General features: G+C 40.0%; 1 protein-coding gene across 50 annotated transcripts in view; it reads left to right on the top strand.

Moving 5' to 3' along the window:
- The window catches only part of ZNF438 (zinc finger protein 438), a 199,086-nt gene that overhangs the window by 165,212 nt on the left and 17,744 nt on the right, over positions 1-16,130 (top strand). For 15 of the 50 annotated variants that reach the window (XM_086333990.1, XM_086333994.1, XM_086333997.1 and 12 more), the window contains one exon: positions 4,838-5,002. The exons of 26 other annotated variants lie outside the window; for them this stretch is intronic. In XM_086333990.1, the coding sequence (XP_086190116.1) occupies positions 4,838-5,002 (165 nt within the window). Of the gene's footprint in view, positions 1-4,837; positions 5,003-13,295; positions 15,233-16,130 lie in introns of all 50 variants that reach the window. 9 more of the 50 variants (XM_086334006.1, XM_086334019.1, XM_086334004.1 and 6 more) reach the window with 3 other exon arrangements.

Here is a 16,130-nt window from a genome sequence, read left to right as displayed (position 1 = left end):
TGAGTGTCTATGGAACCATGGTTTATAAATGACATTTCTCCTTTCCTGGAGACTGATTTCCAGTCCTAAATATTCATTGGAAGGACCGATGTTGAAGCTGAAACTCCAATACTTTGCCCACCTGATGTAAAGAACTGACTCATTGGAAAGACCCTGATGCTCGGGAAGATTGAAGGCAGGAAGAGAAGGGGACGACAGAGGATGAGATGGTTGGATAGCATCACCGACTCAATGGACATGAGTTTGAGTAAGCTCTCGGAGTTGGTGATGGACAGGGAAGCCTGGCCTGCTGCAGTCCATGGGGTTGCAAAGATTCGGACATGATTGAGCGACTGAACTGAACTGAACCCCTTTTCTGAGAGCAGGGTCATCTCATTCCACACAAAATTCGCAGAGCCCAGGCCATCAGCCAGCAGCTAACTGGTGTTCAGATCAGATAAGATCAGATCAGTCGTTCAGTCGTGTCCGACTCTTTGCAAACCCATGAATCGCAGCACGCCAGGCCTCCCTATCCATCACCAACTCCCGGAGTTCACTCAGACTCACGTCCATCGAGTCAGTGATGCCATCCAGCCATCTCATCCTCTGTCGTCCCCTTCTCTTGCCCCCAATCCCTCCCAGCATCAGAGTCTTTTCCAATGAGTCAACTCTTCGCATGAGGTGGCCAAAGTACTGGAGTTTCAGCTTTAGCATCATTCCTTCCAAAGAAATCCCAGGACTGATCTCCTTCAGAATGGACTGATTGGATCTCCTTGCAGTCCAAGGGACTCTCAAGAGTCTTCTCCAATACCACAGTTCAAAAGCATCAATTCTTCGGCCCTCAGCCTTCTTCACAGTCCAACTCTCATATCCATACATGACTACAGGAAAAACCATAGCCTTGACTAGCCAGACCTTTGTTGGCAAAGTAATATCTCTGCTTTTGAATATGCTGTCTAGGTTGGTCATAACTTTCCTTCCAGGGAGTAAGCATCTTTTAATTTCATGGCTGCAGTCACCATCTGTAGTGATTTTGGAGCCCAGAAAAATAAAGTCTGCCACTGTTTCCACTGTTTCCCCATCTATTTCCCATGAAGTGGTGGGACCGGATGCCATGATCTTTGTTTTCTGAATGTTGAGCTTTAAGCCAGCTTTTTCACTCTCTACTTTCACTTTCATCGAGAGGCTTTTGAGTTCCTCTTCACTTTCTGCCATAAGAGTGGTGTCATCTGCATATCTGAGGTTATTGATATTTTTCCCAGCAATCTTGATTCCAGCTTGTGTTTCTTCCAGTCCAGCGTTTCTCATGATGTACTCTGCATATAAGTTAAATAAACAGGGTGACAATATACAGCCTTGACGTACTCCTTTTCCTATTTGGAACCAGTCTGTTGTTCCATGTCCAGTTCTAACTGTTGCTTCCTGACCTGCATACAAATTTCTCAAGAGGCAGATCAGGTGGTCTGGTATTCCCATCTCTTTCAGAATTTTCCACAGTTTATTGTGATCCACACAGTCAAAGGCTTTGGCATAGTCAATAAAGCAGAAATAGATGTTTTTCTGGAACTCTCTTGCTTTTTCCATGATCCAGCAGATGTTGGCAATTTGGTCTCTGGTTCCTCTGCCTTTTCTAAAACCAGCTTGAACATCAGGAAGTTCACGGTTCACATATTGCTGAAGCCTGGCTTGGAGATTTTTGAGCATTACTTTACTAGCATGTGAGATGAGTGCAATTGTGCAGTACTTTGAGCATCCTTTGGCATTGCCTTTCTTTGGGATTGGAATGACAACTGACCTTTTCCAGTCCTGTGGCCACTGCTGAGTTTTCCAAATTTGCTGGCATATTGAGTGCACCACTTTCACAGCATCGTCTTTCAGGATTTGGAATAACTCAACTGGAATGCTATCACCTCCACTAGCTTAGATGTTAAATGAGGTTGCATAGTATTGCCTTAAAAAAAGAAAACTTTAGTGTTTTTTTTTTTTTAACTTTACAATATTGTATTGGCTTTGCCAAACATCGAAATGAATCTGCCACAGGTATACACGTGTTCCCCATCCTGAAACCCCTCCCTCCTCCCTCCCCATACCATCCCTCTGGGTCGTCCCAGTGCACCAGCCCCAAGCATCCAGTATCATGCATCAAACGTGGACTGGTGACTCGTTTCATACATGATATTATACATGTTTCAATGCCATTCTCCCAAATCTCCCCACCCTCTCCCTCTCCCACAGAGTCCATAAGACTGTTCTATATATCAGTGTCTCTTTTGCTGTCTCGTATACAGGGTTATTGTTACCATCTTTCTAAATTCCATATATATGTGTTAGTATACTGTATTTGGTGTTTTTCTTTCTGGCTTACTTCACTCTGTATAATAGGCTCCAGTTTCATCCATCTCATTAGAACTGATTCAAATGAATTCTTTTTAATGGCTGAGTAATACTCCATTGTGTATATGTACCACAGCTTTCTTATCCATTCATCTGCTGATGGACATCTAGGTTGCTTCCATGTCCTGGCTATTATAAACAGTGCTGCGATGAACATTGGGGTACACGTGTCTCTTTCCCTTCTGGTTTCCTCAGTGTGTATGCCCAGCAGTGGGATTGCTGGATCATAAGGCAGTTCTATTTCCGGTTTTTTAAGGAATCTCCACACTGTTCTCCATAGTGGCTGTACTAGTTTGCATTCCCACCAACAGTGTAAGAGGGTTCCCTTTTCTCCACACCCTCTCCAGCATTTATTGCTTGTAGACTTTTGGATCACAGCCATTCTGATTGGCGTGAAATGGTACCTCATAGTGGTTTTGATTTGCATTTCTCTGATAATGAGTGATGTTGAGCATCTTTTCATGCGTTTGTTAGCCATCTGTATGTCTTCTTTGGAGAAATGTCTAGTTCTTTGGCCCATTTTTTGATTGGGTCATTTATTTTTCTGGAATTGAGCTGTAGGAGTTGCTTGTATATTTTGAGATTAGTTGTTTGTAAGTTGCTTCATTTGCTATTATTTTCTCCCATTCTGAAGGCTGTATTTTCACCTTGCTAATAGTTCCTTTGTTGTGCAGAAGCTTTTAAGTTTAATTAGGTCCCATTTGTTTATTTTTGCTTTTATTTCCAATATTCTGGGAGGTGGGTCATAGAGGATCCTGCTGTGATGTATGTCAGAGAGTGTTTTGCCTATGTTCTCCTCTAGGAGTTTTATAGTTTCTGGTCTTACATTTAGATCTTTAATCCATTTTGAGTTTATTTTTGTATATGGTGTTAGAAAGTGTTCTAGTTTCATTCTTTTACAAGTGGTTGACCAGTTTTCCCAGCACCACTTGTTAAAGAGATTGTCTTTAATCCATTGTATATTCTCATCTCCTTTGTCATAGATAAGGTGTCCATATGTGCGTGGATTTATCTCTGGGCTTTAGTATTTTTAAAAAGTATTTTAAAAATATTTATTTATTTTTGGCCGCACTGGGTCTTTGTTGCTATGTGTGGGCTTTCTCTAGTTGCAGCAAGTGGAGGCTACTCTGTAGTTGTGGTGCCGAGCTCCTCATTGTGGTAGCTTCTCTTGTTGTGGAGCATGGCCTCTAGGGCAAGGAAACAGTAGTTGTGACCCACAGGCTTAGTTGCTCTGTAGTGTGTGTGATCTTCCCAGACCAGGGATCTAACTCATGTCCCCGACATTGGCAGGTGGATTCTTAACCATTGGACCACCAGGGAAGCCCCAGAGTATTGGCTTTACCGAAGCAGAATGACATGTGTTGTAGTGAGAAAGATGGATACAAGTATATATACATATATATTCATGCACACATGTGCAAACATAACATACCTATACAGAGAGGGTATTTTCTTATTCATTTTTGACCTAGTTTTTCCTATATACCCATTTTAAAAAAGAAATGTAAAAGAAACAAATTCCCATCCATATGATTTTTTTAAATGAAAATCATGATCTCTTAACAAGAGCTCCTGGACCTTTTAAAAAAGCAGTTTATGGGTACAGATAATCATTTTTGAGTAAAGAGTAATTTAATTTTCCTCAGCATGCAGAACAAACAAAGCCTAACCTTTAAGAGGAATTCAAGTCTTTCCCTGGATAGAAGAGAAGTTTTGATATGTGTGTGAGGAAAAAAAACTGCCTTTAAATGATTCAGAACTGGGCTTTGCTTGTGGAAGATGCAGGCTTCCCTAGTGGCTCAGCGGTAAGGAACCCACCATACAGGAGATGTGGGTTCGATCTCTGGGTCGGGAAGATCCCCTAGAGAAGGAAGTGGCAACCCACTCCAGTATTCTTGCCTGGGAAATCCCATGGATGAGAAGCCTGGCAGGCTGCAGTCCATGGAGTCACAAAGAGTCAGACATGACTGAAGCAACTACACAGCAACAACAGTGGGAGGTGTAACTGTTAGTGCATGGAAGGAATTTGCTTTAAAGAATCCTTAACTGGAGAAAACATTCTCTGCCAAAGTGAAAGGTAGTGTCATAGCTATAAAGAGCGTGGGATGTTTGAAGATCATGTCTGCCCCTGAATTGCATAACCTCAGGTACATCACTTGACCTTAACTTTCTCATCTATAAATCTATAAAATGAAGATAGTAAGTCCTACCCTCTAGGTGATGTGGAGATGAAAGGAGATAATATATGTAAATCACCCCAGACGTTGCTCGCTGTAGAGCAGGCCCTTATGAGATGATGCCGGCTCTTGTTCTTAATGGTGGTTATTAATATCCAAGTGCCCTCCGCCTGTAAAGGCTGATGCAGTGAGATGGGCAGAGCTCCCTCCTGCTTGGGGTGGGTGCCTTGTAGCCTTCAGAGGCCAAGCATGACCCTGAATAAAATTTAATATATGAATGCTTAAAGCTATTTCAGGCTTCCCCGGTGGCTCGGCAATAAACAGTCAGCCTGCAGTGCAGGAGCCGCAGAAGATGCAGGTTCGATCCCTGGGTCAGGAAGATCACCTTGAGAAGGGCATGGCAACCCACTCCAGTATTCTTGCCTGGAGAATCCCATGGACAGAGGAGCCTGGTAGGCTACAATCCGTGGGGGTTGCAAAAAATTGGACATGACCGAGCGACCTAGCACATATGCATGAAAAGCCATTTCAATCCAAAGCAGGCAGAAATGAGAATTTGTATCATGAGAAATTATATAATTAATTAAAATAAATAAATATAAACTGATTATATTGGTCAGAAAAAATAGTATCATACATATGAGGCCTAAGAATTGCCCAGTTATTCTTGAATTTACTCATTTATCAAATGTTTTCTGTATGTCCTAGATTGCTATTAATATTGTTTAACAAAGAAAAATTGCAGATTTTTAAATTATGGTTTTGTTTATATTTCTTTCATCAAATATAATTACTTATGGAACATAAGAAGTTTGCTGAGCATATTTCATTTATTAATTAAATGCTGAGTGATTTATGTCTGTCTATAAAGTATGGTACTTTTGAATTTCAGACTTGTAAGCATGTGTGGATGCAAACACAACATGCACTAATGTATGAAATTCAAGTAGGACATCACAGCAGAGTTGTGGGGCTTAAGAAAACCCATGGCATCATTTACTATCTTCTAACAAAATTTCTTACAATGGAAGCAGATTTAATGATCACATAAAGTGGAGGGTGAAAAAGTTGGCTTAAAGCTCAACATTCAGAAAATGAAGACCATGGCACCTGGTCCCATCACTTCATGGGAAATAGATGGGGAAACAATGGAAACAGTGTCAGACTTTATTTTTCTGGGCTCCAAAATCACTGCATATGGTGACTGCAGCCATGAAATTAAAAGACGCTTACTCCTTGGAAGCAAAGTTATGACCAAACTAGATAGCATATTCAAAAGCAGAGACATTACTTTGCCAACAAAGGTTCGTCTAGTCAGGGCTATGGTTTTTCCTGTGGTCATGTATGGATGTGAGAGTTGGACTGTGAAGAAGGCTGAGCGCCGAAGAATTGATGCTTTTGAACTGTGGTGTTGGAGAAGACTCTTGAGAGTCCCTTGAACTGCAAGGAGATCCAATCAGTCCATTCTGAAATCAGCCCTGGGATTTCTTTGGAAGGAATGATGCTAAAGCTGAAACTCCAGTACTTTGGCCACCTCATTCAAAGAGTTGACTCATTGGAAAAGACTCTGATGCTGGGAGGGATTGGGGGCAAGAGGAGAAGGGGACGACAGAGGATGAGATGGCTGGATGGCATCACTGACTCGATGGATGTGAGTCTGAGTGAACTCCGGGAGTTGGTGATGGACAGGGAGGCCTGGCGTGCTGCGATTCATGGGATCGCAAAGAGTCGGACACGACTGAGTGACTGATCTGATCTGATCTGATCTGAAGACAGTACTTACCAGGAACTATGCCAGATGCTATGAGGAATCCAAAGATAAATCAGACAGAAGACTGTGCTATTATAAAACACAAAATCCTCGTAGAACAGCAGACATGTATATAATCAAACAGAATAAAGCATGACAAATGCTGCGCTAGACGTGAATATGGTATACCTGGAGAACAGTTGATTGAGCCAGAAGTTTGAGGCTGGTCAGGAAACATGACCAGACGTGGCATTTGCTCAGGACATGAGCACAAGTGTAGAAGACAGAGAATGGGGGTTAGGGGGTCAAGGGACATGGATTAAGCTGGGAGAGAATTAGATGAAACTCATTAGAAATTCCAGTGCCTTCTATTTAAATGTTTCCTGATTTTGGTTAAAGAATTTTAACATTGTAGTATCACTCAGATAGTTTGTACTATGTTAAAAGCTTTCCCCTATTATAATAGTGTTGATATTATCCCTTTCTGTGTGAAAATATTATTTACAGAATCTCTAGAAGTTCATCAAATGTATTTTGTTACAATTTTCTATCTTTTCATATTTTCAGGTTTTGGAGATTTATGGTTTTCCCAAAGCTTTCTTTTTTTGTTTGACATTTTCAAATGAGGAACTAATAATGTAAGGACATGTATTTTGTGTTGGAAAACAGCAAACTGTAGCAAGTGATTAACCATGTTTCTAGGGTGGGGAGGAGGAAAATTACATGCTAAGGCCAGCTACAGTGGTAACCTATACTGTAACTTTGTTGAAGGAAAACACCACTGGGATTGAAAATGCAAATGGATTTGTTATTGATACAGGGAAACATACAAATGAGCAACCTTGCCAAATGTTCCTTTTAGAGGGACAGTTTATGTTTTTTATGTGCCTGGAAGACGTTGACTGTGGTTTGCCAATTAAGCATGAGTGTTAAGTCCCCATACAGTTAATTAAAACAAGTCCCATTCTTCATTGGTCAGGAAAGAGCCTTAGGTCCAGGGGAGGGCTGTTTTGCTGGAGTCATTCAGAACTCTGAAGACTTTTGCCAGTTTCACCATTCAGTCTTGCTGTTTCGTAGGCAAGACGATTGTGAGTAGAAAGGTCTTACAGAAATCTTCTAACACTTTTCTCAGCTCTGTCATAACATTTATATTGTTTAAACATAGTTATCAAATTGTGTGTGCTGTTTTTATTCAGTAAGAGTAAGAATAAATGGAGCTGAGAAAATGGCAGATGCTTTGAGGCAAGATGTAGTGGGTCTTAATGACCCCCTTTGGAAACATCGCAGTTAGCTGAACATGCTCTGTACAACTCCTACTAATTTTCGAAACCTGTGCATTATTTAACTGTGAAGCCATAACCATTACTGTCTATCATGTGAATTCAGATTTAAAGCTGGTAAAAAAAAAAAAAAAAACAGCTTGGATTTTCTGATTCAATAAACTACTATAAAAAATAAACATATCACAGCCTAAAAATATATTCTTATGTCTTACAGACATAAAAATATGTACTTGCATCTCACAGAAGTAAATGTTTTGGTATTAGTGAATATAGCATTTCAACTAAAGGAATATTTGGGATAGCTAGTTAATAATATATATATATGTATTTTTAAGTTTAGGAAAATAATCTTACTTATTTTAGACTCTTAATATCAGGGGTGTGTGTATGTGTTCAGTTGCTCAATTAGGTCCTTTATAAACTTCTTCATGAATTCTCTGTCCTTGGTGAGCTTTAAAGCATCCTGGCATATAGTGGTTTCTCAAATGTATATTAAATTTTGTTTAAAACTGCTTGAAACTCTCATTTTTTCAAAAAAATCTTATTGCCTAGATGCTATGAAAACACTGTAATCTGTTTTTTAGTGAAACACCAAGCTGAAGTTCTCAAGTCTGTGTGTTTATTTAACAAATATTTTATTGCCTTTGGAGAGGCAAGGAGCAAAGAGAAACAGGAAACCAAAGTAAGATCCACTCTCTTATAGCTCAGATTCAGTGAATAAAACTGGGCTGTCTTTCCAAGCATTTTACTGTTTATGAGGATTCAAAGACTTTGACTGTGTGGATCACAATAAACTGAGGAAAATTTTGAAAGAGATGGAAATACCAGACCACCTGACCTGCCTCTTGAGAAACCTATATGCATGTCAGGAAGCAACAGTTAGAACTGGACATGGAACAACAGACTGGTTCCAAATAGGAAAAGGAGTACGTCAAGGCTGTATATTGTCACCCTGCTTACTTAACTTATATGCAGAGTACATCATGAGAAATGCTGGACTGAAGGAAGTACAAGCTGGAATCAAGATTGACGGGAGAAATATCAATAACTTCAGATATGCAGATGACATCACCCTTATGGCAGAAAGTGAAGAAGAACTGAAGAGCCTCTTGATGAAAGTGAAGAAAGAAAGTGAAAAAGTTGGCTTAAAGCTCAACATTCAGAAAACGAAGATCATGGCATCTGGTCCCATCACTTCATGGGAAATAGATGGAGAAACAGTGGAAACAGTGTCAGACTTTATTTTTGTGGGCTCCAAAATCACTGCAGATGGTGATGGCAGCCATGAAATTAAAAGACACTTACTCCTTGGAAGGAACCTGGATAGCATATTCAAAAGCAGAGACATTACTTTGCCAACAAAGATCAGTCTAGTCAAGGCTATGGGTTTTCCAGTGGTCGTGTACAGATGTGAGAGTTGGACTGTGAAGAAAGCTGAGCGCCGAAGAATTGATGCTTTTGAACTGTGGTGTTGGAGAGGACTCTTGAGAGTCCCTTGGACTGCAAGAAGATCCAACCAGCCCATCCTAAAGGAGATCAGTCCTGGGTGTTCATTGGAAGGACTGATACTGAAGCTGAAACTCCAGTATTTTGGCCACCTCATGCGAAGTGTTGACTCATTGGAAAAGACTCTGATGCTGGGAGGGATTGAGGGCAGGAGGAAAAGGGGACGACAGAGGATGAGATGGCTGGATGGCATCACTGACTCAATGGACATGAGTTTGGGTAAACTCCAGGAGTTGGTGATGGACAGGGAGGCCTGGTGTGCTGCAATTCATGGGGTGGCAAAGAGTTGGACACGACTGAGTGACTGAACTGAACTGAACCTGAAAATGGTTTGTTGTCTTGTTGTCTAATCACAGTTTCATTCTTTGAACATAGTACTGGGGCTGTTTCCTAAGCTCCTCTCCTGGTTTTTCTTCTCTCCTCCCCTCTCTTCTCAGTCTGGGGAAAGAACACCAAGCTAAGAACTGAACTCTGGTTCTTCTGCCCTTTTTTCTGGGTTCTTTGCTGTGCTATGCTGTGCTCACTCAGTTGCATCTTACTCTTTGTGACCCCATGGACTGTAGCCTCCCAGGCTCCTCTGTGGAATTTTCCAGGGATCAAACCCACATCTCTTGCATCTCTTGCATCTGCAGGTGAATTCTTTACCACTGTGCCACCTGGGAAGCCTCTGGGCTCTTGGAATCTTGGCTGAATCAGTGAGCCTCAGTTCATTCTTCTTTCAAATAGGGATAATAATTCTTGCCCTGAAATAGTCAAATGAGATAAGATACCATTGATACTGTTGATTCTCATCATTCACAGTAGTTACATTGTGTAAGGTCACAGGAACACTGAATTAACTAAAACTATACCATGGCTCCCAGGGGAAATGCAGGGTTAGGTTCCTGTGAGTCTCTGGTCACCATACAACATTTTCTCATCTATCAATATAGAACCTGCTTTTATGTATGTTTCTGTTCAAAGACACCTCGCTGAATATATCTTGTTGATTCCTTGACATGAATTTACCTCACAGAGACAGCATTATAACTCATGCCTGAACAACACTTATCTGACACACGTGTTTTCTCCATTAGGTGCATCAGACTCTTCTAATCCATAGGGACACCAGACAGCATATCAGCACTATTCTCAAAAACTATTTTAGACAGTGAAATCACTAACAATGGGGAAAAAATACCAAAAAAATGTGGCACTAAGTAGACAGCAAAAAGAACACTTGTTTATACCATGGGAGCTGAGGCAAGGCAAAGTGTCCACCACCACTGGGAATGTGACTCAGATTTGGAGATTATAAATAAATTTTAGCAAGCAGGTAAATTTACAAATAACAGAATCTGCAAATGAGGATCCGCTGTGTAGGAATGCCTTTTGTAAACTCTTAGAGCACAATATAAATCTCAGAATAAGTTGCAGAATAAAACTTCTTTTGGAACTCACATATTATAACTTTGTGCAGTGTTGATATTATCAATGTGAAGTTAATCAAGTAATAATATGTTATTTGAGAGCAGCTACAAGTTCTTAGCCCAGTAAAGCTATAAAAACAGCTCTTACTGTGAACTCTGTCTCTTCAGCACTCACATTTAGTGCACAGTAGCGATGAGAACCACTGTAATTTGACGCTTTGTGTTTAGTGGTTAACGTGGCTTTGTGACCTCATTATGGGGAAGGGGAGGGAACATTCCCTATGTTTTACCAAAATATTATGTTTCTAAATATGTGACATTCATATGGAAGTATTTTGATCTTAACTAGCAGTGTAAACGCTGTTCTTGGCCTTTTGGTACCATTTTATGTTGCAGACCAAGTACAAATTGACATTTTCAAGCTGGTTTTGGTTAACTCCTTAGTGTTGCAAATTGGAACTTTCCAATGTAATAACTTCTGCAAAATACCGCTGTATTAGTATGTTATGCTGTTGACAGAAGTACAAATGGAAAACACACACATACCTATGGAAGTTTCCTCATAGGACAAAATGGAAATGACTTGGGTGGCCTAAGCCTTATCAGGCAGACCTCATACTGAGAGTTATTTTCCTAGTTGAGATAAAATACTAGAGTCAGGAATATTCTTCTTAGTAAATTTGGATTAGGACTATTTTCATCATTGGAAATCGCCAGACTTCCTGTGCTTCAAACACAGACTACCATCAGATTATCCGCTCAGGCCTGGATCAGTGTCACTGTAGCCACTTGGCAGCGGAGTCTTTCGGAAACTCCAATTAACCATGTAAATATATTTCATAGCATCACCTCTCACTTTGTCAGGACCCCCGCTGCCTTTCTATCATTAACATAAATGCAGGTGCAAATAGCATTTATGTACTTTGATAGGAAGCAGTTGGAAACATCTCACCGTGGGACCCAACACTTTGAGATTGTGTACATCTGTTCCAATAATGTATGCAGCCCCAGCGACACGAACACAAGGATGCGAACATCTGCCCCCAAGACCGTTTGCCATATAGCAGATGCTAATGTCTTTATTTATGCAGATGGCTGGCGTGACGAGCCGAGAAGGGATAAAAGGGAAGAAGTTTCACAGCAGTATTTCGATGTTATGAAGCCAGGAATATAGGTTAGGCATTTTATGTTTGTAAAAGTCTACTACTAATAAATGGGGAAAAAGTGGAAACAGTGACAGATTTTATTTTCTTGGTCTCCAAAATCATTGTGAATGGTGACTGCAGTCATGAAATTAAAAGATGCTTGCTCTTTGGAAGAAAAACTATGACAAACCTAGACAGTATATTATAAAACAGAGACATACTTTGCTGACAAAGGTCCATACTGTCAAAGCTATGGTTTTTCCAGTAGTCATGTATGGATATGAGAGTTGGACCATAAAGAAGGTTAAGCACCAAAGAATTGATGCTTTTGAACTGTGGTGCTGGAGAAGACTCCTAAGAGTCCCTTGGACAATAGGGAGATCAAATCAGTCAGTCCTAAAGAAAAGCAACCCTGAATATTCATTGGAAGGACTGATATTGAAGCCAAAGCTCCAATATTTCGGCCACCTGATGCAAAGAGCCGACTCATTAGAAAAGACCCCGATGCTGGGAAAGATTGAAGGCAGGAGAAGAAGGGGGTGACAGAGGATGAGATGGTTGGATGGCATCACAGACTCAATGGACATGAGTTTGAGCAAACTGTGGGAGATGGTGAAGGACAGCGAAGCCTGGCGTGCTGCAGTCTGTGGGGTTGCAAATAGTCTGACACAACTTAGTGACTAAGAAACTACTACTAATAGGAATAGAAATTCATAAATCTTGTCATGCTTTGAGTAGAGTAAACATATTGTTGTTTCTTTAAATTAATTCACATCAAAACCCTAAAAACATTTATAGAAATTCCAGCACTTAAATCAGAAGCAGCAATTAATGATTATTTTTGTCTTGATAAAGTAATTTTAAATGGTTTTGAATGCCTTTTGCTAAGAGTACTGAAAAAATTGTGCTCTTAAAAAAAAAATTACAGTACTACTAAGAGAATCTTGTGATGATAGTTCTTAAAATTGGAGAAAAAAATAAAAATGTCATTAGTTTAAATATATTGAGTTGGCCAAAAAGTTCATTTGGGTTTTTCCATAAGAGGTTACAGAAAAACCCAAACAATCTGTTTGGCCAACCCAATAATTTATAAGATATTTCATGAATATAAATTCAAATTGAATACAATATCAAATACAAATTTGAAGTATTACATATTTTTAATACTTTGGTCAATCAAAAATTTTTTATTTAAGCCATATTCTAATATTTCCAACTAATGACATTTAACTGTAATTTATATTTTTATTAAAGTAAATTACCAAAAAGTTTATTTTTATAACTCTCCTAAGGATCTGCTTTACAGATTCTCACACAGGAAAAAGGTGAAGGAAAAACTTGTCAACCCAAAATGAGACATTTCCAGATTTTATTTTCTATTCTCATTCACATACACACAAAAGAAATCACAGAATCTTCAAAGATCTGTAATATCAGATTTTATCTAGTTAGCAGTTCTCAAATATTTTAATTTCAGGCCCCTTTACATGCTTAAAAACTACTGAATATTTGTTTATGTCAGTTGTATCAATTGGGATTTACCATTTTTGAGATTATAAACTGAAAAAATATGTATTTGTGGATTCATTTTCAAATAACAATAATCTGGGCTTCCCTGGTGGTCCAGTGATTGAGTCCGCCTTGCAATGCAGGGGACACCGGTTTGATCCTTGATCTGGGAGGATCCCACGTGCCTTGGAGCAGCTAAACTCATGCACCACAACTGCTGACCCTGTGCTTCAGAGCCTGAGAGCTGCAGCTACTGAAGCCTGCGTGTGCAGAGCCTGTGCTCCTCAACAGGAGAAGCCTCGGAAGTGAGAAGCTCCCGCTCACCACAACTAGATAAAACCCTCAAGCAGCAGCGAAGACCCAGCACAGCCAAAAATAACTAATAATAATAAAATAACAACAGTAATCTCACTACAGCTTAACATATTTTGTGTAATTGGCTGTATTTTCCAAAGCAAAAGAATTAGAAGACTTATTACTGATTTACATTTTTTGCAAATCTTTAAAGTCTGGCTTCATTGAAAATCATAAGAGTCTCCGACTCTTTTCTGGTCCTGTAGCCAGTATGTTGTGATAGATTGTTTATATTGGAGTGTTTGAAGAAAATCTAGCTTACAGTAACTGGAAAGCGGGTATTTTAATGGCCTTCTCAGACAATTGTGGATATTTTTCTTTGCTACTAGACCAAAACATGCCAGGTAACTGTAACAGAGCTTAAACAAGTCAAGTAAGGTAACAGCTTACAGTGTAGCTGTAATGTGAAATTGAAATTGTATTCTTGTATTCTATTACATTTTGGTCTGTCTGACACTTGAATCTTTTGCTCATTCATGCAATGTTTATTAGAGAGCATTAGAACTTCCCTGGTGGTCAAGTGGTTAAGAATCCGCCTTGTACTGTCAGGGGCACTGGTTCGATCCCTGGTCCAGGAAGATTCCACAGGCCAAGGGTCAGCTAAGCCCATGCACCACAACTACTGAGCCTGAGCTCTAGAGCCTGCAACTCGCAACTACTAAAGCCCTTGTACCTACAGCCTGTGCTGGGCAACAAGAGAAACCACTGTGATAAGCCCATGCTTCACAAGTAGCCCCCACTTGCTGCAACTAGAGAAAGCCCTCACAGCAGCGAAGAACCAACACAGTCAAAAATAAGTAAATAAAATTAGAAAAAGAAAACATTAGTTCACTGAATTACACAGGTCTTCTATATATGCCATTTTATACAGTATTTTGGAAATCTTATCTGTTAAAATAAACACCAGTCTTGTCTAGAGAAGGCAATGGCACCCCACTCCAGTACTCTTGCCTGGAAAATCCCATGGACGGAGGAGCCTGGTGGGCTGCAGTCCATGGGATCGCTAAGAGTCAGACACGACTGAGCGACTTCACTTTCACACATTGGAGAAGGAAATGGCAACCCACTCCAATGTTCTTGCCTGGAGAATCCCAGGGACGGGGGAGCCTGGTGGGCTGCTGTCTTTGGGGTCGCACAGAGTCGGACACGACTGAAGCAACTTAGCAGCAGCAGCAGTCTCATCTAAAAACCTACTAAGTATAGGAGAGCTTCAGGCTCTTGGGGATGCCTTTAAATTTTCCAAAATTCTAATGCTGCTCGAAATAATAATTTTTATTCTTGACCATGAGTACAGCCAGATGTTTTCTCTTGTAATGACAAGCTTCACTCATCCACTTTTGAGAAAATGTCTGCCCAGTACCCAGCACTGAACATGATCTCTCAACATATGTCTGTCAGATGTTCTTTCAAGTAAGGATGGTTATTCCAATGAAGAGCAGCTAGTTCAGCTTCAAACCATCCACGAGCATTTTTCCTCAGGGCTACCACCATGCCTCTGTGCCACGGAAGTCATGTCCTCATGCAGGATTTTATAAAGGCATATAAGCTCAAGGTCTAACAAAACTAAATTTTCGTCCTGCTTTTCTGTTGTTCTGCCGAGGGAGCCTGGTGACAAAGAATGCGGCTGTTTGGACAGTTTGCTGTCACGTCCTGAGTTCATCAGTTTTGCAGTTACATCCTCTGTCCCATCAATGCATTGTGTGCAGAGGTCAGCAGTGGGGAAAAGGCAAGTGACATCTTATTACGAGCAGGAAAAGAGAGTGGGGAAAGCCTCCCGGGTCAGCAGACTGTACTTTGAGAAACAGTACTCTAGAAAAATTCCCGCTTGGTAAAAAGAGGATGTTCAGGCCCATAAGGATTAGGATTTCACACAGGCTCATCGCAGCAGCGAGTGAAAGAGCCAAAGCCAGACCTCTGCTCACGTCTGCACATGTAATAGACTTGCTCCCCTGAAAAGGTCCCCACCACCAACAACCAAAAAAAGAAGATTCTAGTTCTGTCAAGTTCACTAAAGGTATAGGACTTACCACATGAGGAATGTGGAAGTTCTTTCAGCATTTTCAGACATTTTCATTCAGTTATAATATTCTTCAATGACCTCAATTTTGGAAGCAGATGGAATAGAATTTGAAAAAAATCTGGAAAACTTAAAATTCTATCTGAAATTATAAATAATATTCTATCTGAAATTATAAAAAGTAATTAATGACTTTTTCCTTTCATTTTTGCGCATATTAAAAAAAAAAACCTCTTATGTCAGTGCCTAAAAGTGTTATTAAATAGACTGTGTAATTAATGATTTTTAAAAGTTTCACTTTGGTGTAAACCTAGGCTGTTTGTTCACCAGAAGCTCTGTTAAAGAAGGCCACCATGGAGTTTGGGATTGACACATACACACCACTATGAATAAAATAGATAACCAACAAGGACCATATAGCACAGGGGACTCTGCTCAGCACTCTATAATAGCCTATATGACAGAAGAATCTAAAAGTGACTGGATATATGTATAAATGACTCATTTTGCTATATGGAAACTAACACAGCATTGTAAATAAACTATATGTCAATGAAAATTTTTAAAAAGAAAATAATATAAAAGAAGAAGGCCACCACCCTAGAAG

This window comes from Bos grunniens, chromosome 13 (assembly GCF_055505025.1).
Source record: "Bos grunniens cultivar Pamir isolate PY7600 chromosome 13, Bosgru_T2T1.0, whole genome shotgun sequence".
NCBI classification, from domain to species: domain Eukaryota; kingdom Metazoa; phylum Chordata; class Mammalia; order Artiodactyla; family Bovidae; genus Bos; species Bos grunniens.
This window is presented reverse-complemented; position numbering and strand designations above follow the sequence as displayed.